The 1817-nt window shown below is 47.1% G+C and overlaps 1 protein-coding gene across 1 annotated transcript; it reads left to right on the top strand.

Moving 5' to 3' along the window:
• The first annotated feature begins 50 nt into the window (after positions 1 to 50).
• On the top strand, positions 51 to 1726 carry HOXD12 (homeobox D12). The gene is made up of 2 exons (XM_009996171.1): positions 51 to 687; positions 973 to 1726. Exons 1-2 carry the CDS (start codon positions 126 to 128, stop codon positions 1209 to 1211), a joined length of 801 nt encoding a protein of 266 aa, XP_009994473.1. The 5' UTR covers positions 51 to 125; the 3' UTR covers positions 1212 to 1726.
• Positions 1727 to 1817: the final 91 nt, after the last annotated feature.

The following is a 1817-nucleotide window of genomic DNA, read 5'->3' on the forward strand; positions in this document are numbered from 1 at the left end:
GGTGCTGAAATTACCGGCTTTGAAGAACCTGTCTGCAAAGTTTCGTCCAATCGTTTCAGGCTTTCCTCTTATTCCCTGTTGTAACTAAATACTGCTGTAAGAACAGCTGAAGTCCTTTGTTGGAAATGTGTGATCGCAGTCTCTACAGATCTGGCTACGTTGGTTCTCTCTTGAATTTGCAATCTCCAGATTCCTTTTATTTTCCTAATTTGCGGGCTAATGGCAGTCAACTGGCGGCTCTGCCCACCATTTCCTACCCCCGGAGCTCGATCCCGTGGACTTGCTCGAGTTCTTGCTCAGCCCAGCCGCAGAGCCACGCGTTCAGCGGCGCGGCGCAGCCTTACCTCCCCGGCTCCGTTCCAATCAACATCAGCTCCAACGGCAACAAAGAGTGCCTGGAAGACAACAATAAATATTACGCCCACGATGCGAGCTCCAAACAAGAGGAGAGATGCAGGCAGAGGCAATCTTTTGCAAATGACCCAACTGTTACTCACGCAGCCAACTTAAAGCCAGTAAAGTATGACCACTCGAGTCTGCAGAGAAGTTTGCATGGCTCGGCTGCTCTGTTTGAAGTGAATTCCTGCACTTCCAGCTTAAAGGAGGACATCAAGAATTCCGTCAACTTGAACCTGACAGTTCAGCCCGCAGCAGTCCAGTCATGCCTCAGACCTTCAGTGCAGGATGGTATGCCTTAAATATCTCGCTTTAGTTAGAGGCGACCTAGCGATACTTGCTTTCTAAGAGATGCTTGTAATTGCTTTGTAACACCCCTCCACCCCAACCCCCGTAATATATTCGGAGCGATAGACGCTTGATTCGACTCCGAGGTAGAGAGAAATTGTGCTGTCAGATCTGCTTTGTCCGATTTGCCGACCTAGTTTAGCTCTGTGATCTTGAGGTTGTTTTTTTTCCCATATTTTCTTTAATACTCAGACCTGATCCACTAAATTATCGACCTGTTTGTTGTAGGTTTGCCCTGGTGCCCCACCCAGGGGAGATCAAGAAAGAAACGGAAACCTTACACAAAACAGCAAATCGCTGAATTGGAAAACGAGTTTCTCCTTAATGAGTTTATTAACAGACAGAAGAGGAAAGAACTATCTAACAGACTGAATTTAAGCGACCAGCAAGTTAAAATTTGGTTTCAGAACCGGCGGATGAAAAAGAAAAGAGTAGTCATGCGAGAGCAGGCACTTTCTATGTACTAGAGCAGTGTCCGCCCGTTCCTGCATGAACTTGTGCCCGGAGTGTTCACCCCTAGAGTAGAGCGTATTCGCGAGTGAAACGCGGGAATGTGGTTTTTTACCATTTAAACCGAGCTCTCCAAGCGTGTAAGATCCCTGTGTAGATTGGCAAATGCAGAGTTCTTAGCCAAAATGAGGACGACAAGCCGGAGCAGCATGGAAACCTGTATTATCAGCTTTTTACCTTATTTTCTCCATTTAAATAAACTTTCTCCTGCTTCTTACCCTCTCTTTCAAAATCCCTGGAGAACGAGCGGTGTTAAACTAAAATCGATTTCTTTTATCTGTATGTAAACACCATTTTGCAGCAAAATAAAGGAATAACGCCTAGTAAAGACATCAGCTATGTGATTCCCGGCTGCTCCCTTCATCTGCTGCTCTGCACACCAGGGCGAGCCTGCGGCGCGGGCTTGTTTTGTGGTTTCGAGTAACCTGTTCGAGCAGCGTCGGGGGAAAGTGGTTAACAAATAAACGGTTTTCTTTCTTCTTCTTTCCTTTTTTCTTTTATTTTGTTTTCCTTCCCAGCCCCGCTCGGAGCTGCAGACGCGGCCGCAGCCCCGCGGAGAGGGC

Source organism: Chaetura pelagica, unplaced genomic scaffold, assembly GCF_000747805.2.
Source record: "Chaetura pelagica isolate M959 unplaced genomic scaffold, ChaPel_1.0 scaffold3, whole genome shotgun sequence".
NCBI lineage: Eukaryota > Metazoa > Chordata > Aves > Apodiformes > Apodidae > Chaetura > Chaetura pelagica.

Excerpts from the sequence above, each read along its gene's own strand:
- HOXD12 (XM_009996171.1), top strand. The coding sequence starts at position 126 with ATGTGTGATCGCAGTCTCTACAGATCTGGCTACGTTGGTTCTCTCTTG. Across the intron at positions 688-972 it reads CAGACCTTCAGTGCAGGATG|GTTTGCCCTGGTGCCCCACC; the intron begins GTATGCCTTAAA and ends TGTTTGTTGTAG.